At 46.7% G+C, this 1,397-nt stretch overlaps 1 protein-coding gene across 1 annotated transcript in view; it reads right to left on the bottom strand.

Annotated features, from left to right (window-relative positions):
- Window positions 1–1,397, bottom strand: part of LOC109295095 (complement decay-accelerating factor-like) — a 5,176-nt gene that overhangs the window by 2,402 nt on the left and 1,377 nt on the right. The window contains exon 3 of the mRNA XM_019513748.1: window positions 432–514. Within this exon, the coding sequence (XP_019369293.1) occupies window positions 432–514 (83 nt within the window). The remainder of the gene's footprint in view (window positions 1–431; window positions 515–1,397) is intronic.

Raw genomic sequence — 1,397 nt, 5'->3', positions numbered from 1 at the left:
CGAGACCCATGTGGATAGGAAAAGCAGACCAGCCGTTGCTTCTCTTCCACTACGACTAACAGCCCTAGCAGCTGTTAACAGGAAGAAGAGCTTGAAGAAATCCAGGAGGTTTGCTGGGGAGAGGGGGCCTGTCATGAGGGCCTATATTTCAGTAAAATCTGGCTGATATAATGGCCACCAAACATGCAGGCTGCATTGGAAGAGAGCAAGAGTTGGTCAAGAGGTGTCCAGATAAGGAGGGGGAACTCCCTGTGATGAAAAGCTTCCCCAGGTGGGTAGTCAGAGGGATTAAACAGTATAAGGTCTCGTCATGCCCCCTCTCCAAAACCTCTACAAAATCCTCCTCCTTTGGACACTGTCAAGAGAAGCTCTTCAGCACAGTTATTCTGCTCCACACCTCCAGTCTTCCCAAGAGCAGAGGATATCCTTACGTTGGCAAGTTGGAAGATCAGTCCATGCAATTTGATCTCCTTTCAACCGACATCTGATGAACCGCTGCCCAGTTGACTGGTACCTAAAGAAAAAGGGGGAAAAAAGGCTCGTACAAAAGATCTTACAATTGGCCCTTAAGAGCAAAGCTATTTGGAAAATAGCATCTTTACTTGCTGACAGGAAGACACTCTCTCATGAGCAAGGTCTTTCCCATGTACACAAAGGCAATCTGTCTGGACAGCAAGAGGAAGAGAAGGCAGATACGCAGGAGCTCTCACTTTGCTGCCAGTCTTTCAAAATCCTCACACCTTAACCTTTGTAGACTCGAGGCACCCCTCAGGAGCCTCAAGGCACCCCTTGGAAAATGCCAGCTCTTCATTTTCAACCCTGTTTTGACTACACAAAAGACATAGAGCAGTTCTTCCATGCAAAGCACTCACAAGGATTATAACGGGTCAAAAACGTTTTAAGACTACAGATTCCTGTTGGAAAGCTTTGGATTTATTTTGTGAATCACGTGGCACACATAACAGTGCTAACATTGTGTGGCACCCCGCGACACCCTGGTTGAGAATCACAAGCCACTCGGGGTGTGCTACACTGATAAAACCATACATGTTCATTTAAGCCATGGCACCCATGCTCCATGCTTCCAAGCCAGGAGCTCAGTCAGTTATTCTGAAGATCAGAAACTACACCCAGAAAGAAATTACAAGCAAATCTGCTTGCACACTACATAGGTTTTTCCAACAGCAGTCTGCATGCATCAGGCAAAACCGATGATGCCACAGCCATCCCTTTTGCTCTGTAAATTAGTCTGGGGGATCTTGCGCTCCAATGTGTGGCCCATTGCTTTTTAGAAATGTTTACTCTTCAAGCAGGTAGCCCAGGCCCTGCCAACAGGCTTCTAGCATCTGCTCTGAGTAGGGTTTTTTCCTTTAAATATAAGACCAGGTTTCCCATTC

The sequence above is a fragment of the Gavialis gangeticus genome, unplaced genomic scaffold (genome assembly GCF_001723915.1).
Source record: "Gavialis gangeticus isolate Ggan-Ray unplaced genomic scaffold, GavGan_comp1, whole genome shotgun sequence".
Lineage (NCBI taxonomy): Eukaryota > Metazoa > Chordata > Crocodylia > Gavialidae > Gavialis > Gavialis gangeticus.
The sequence above is the reverse complement of the archived record's forward strand: the minus strand, read 5'-3'. Positions and strand labels throughout refer to the sequence as shown.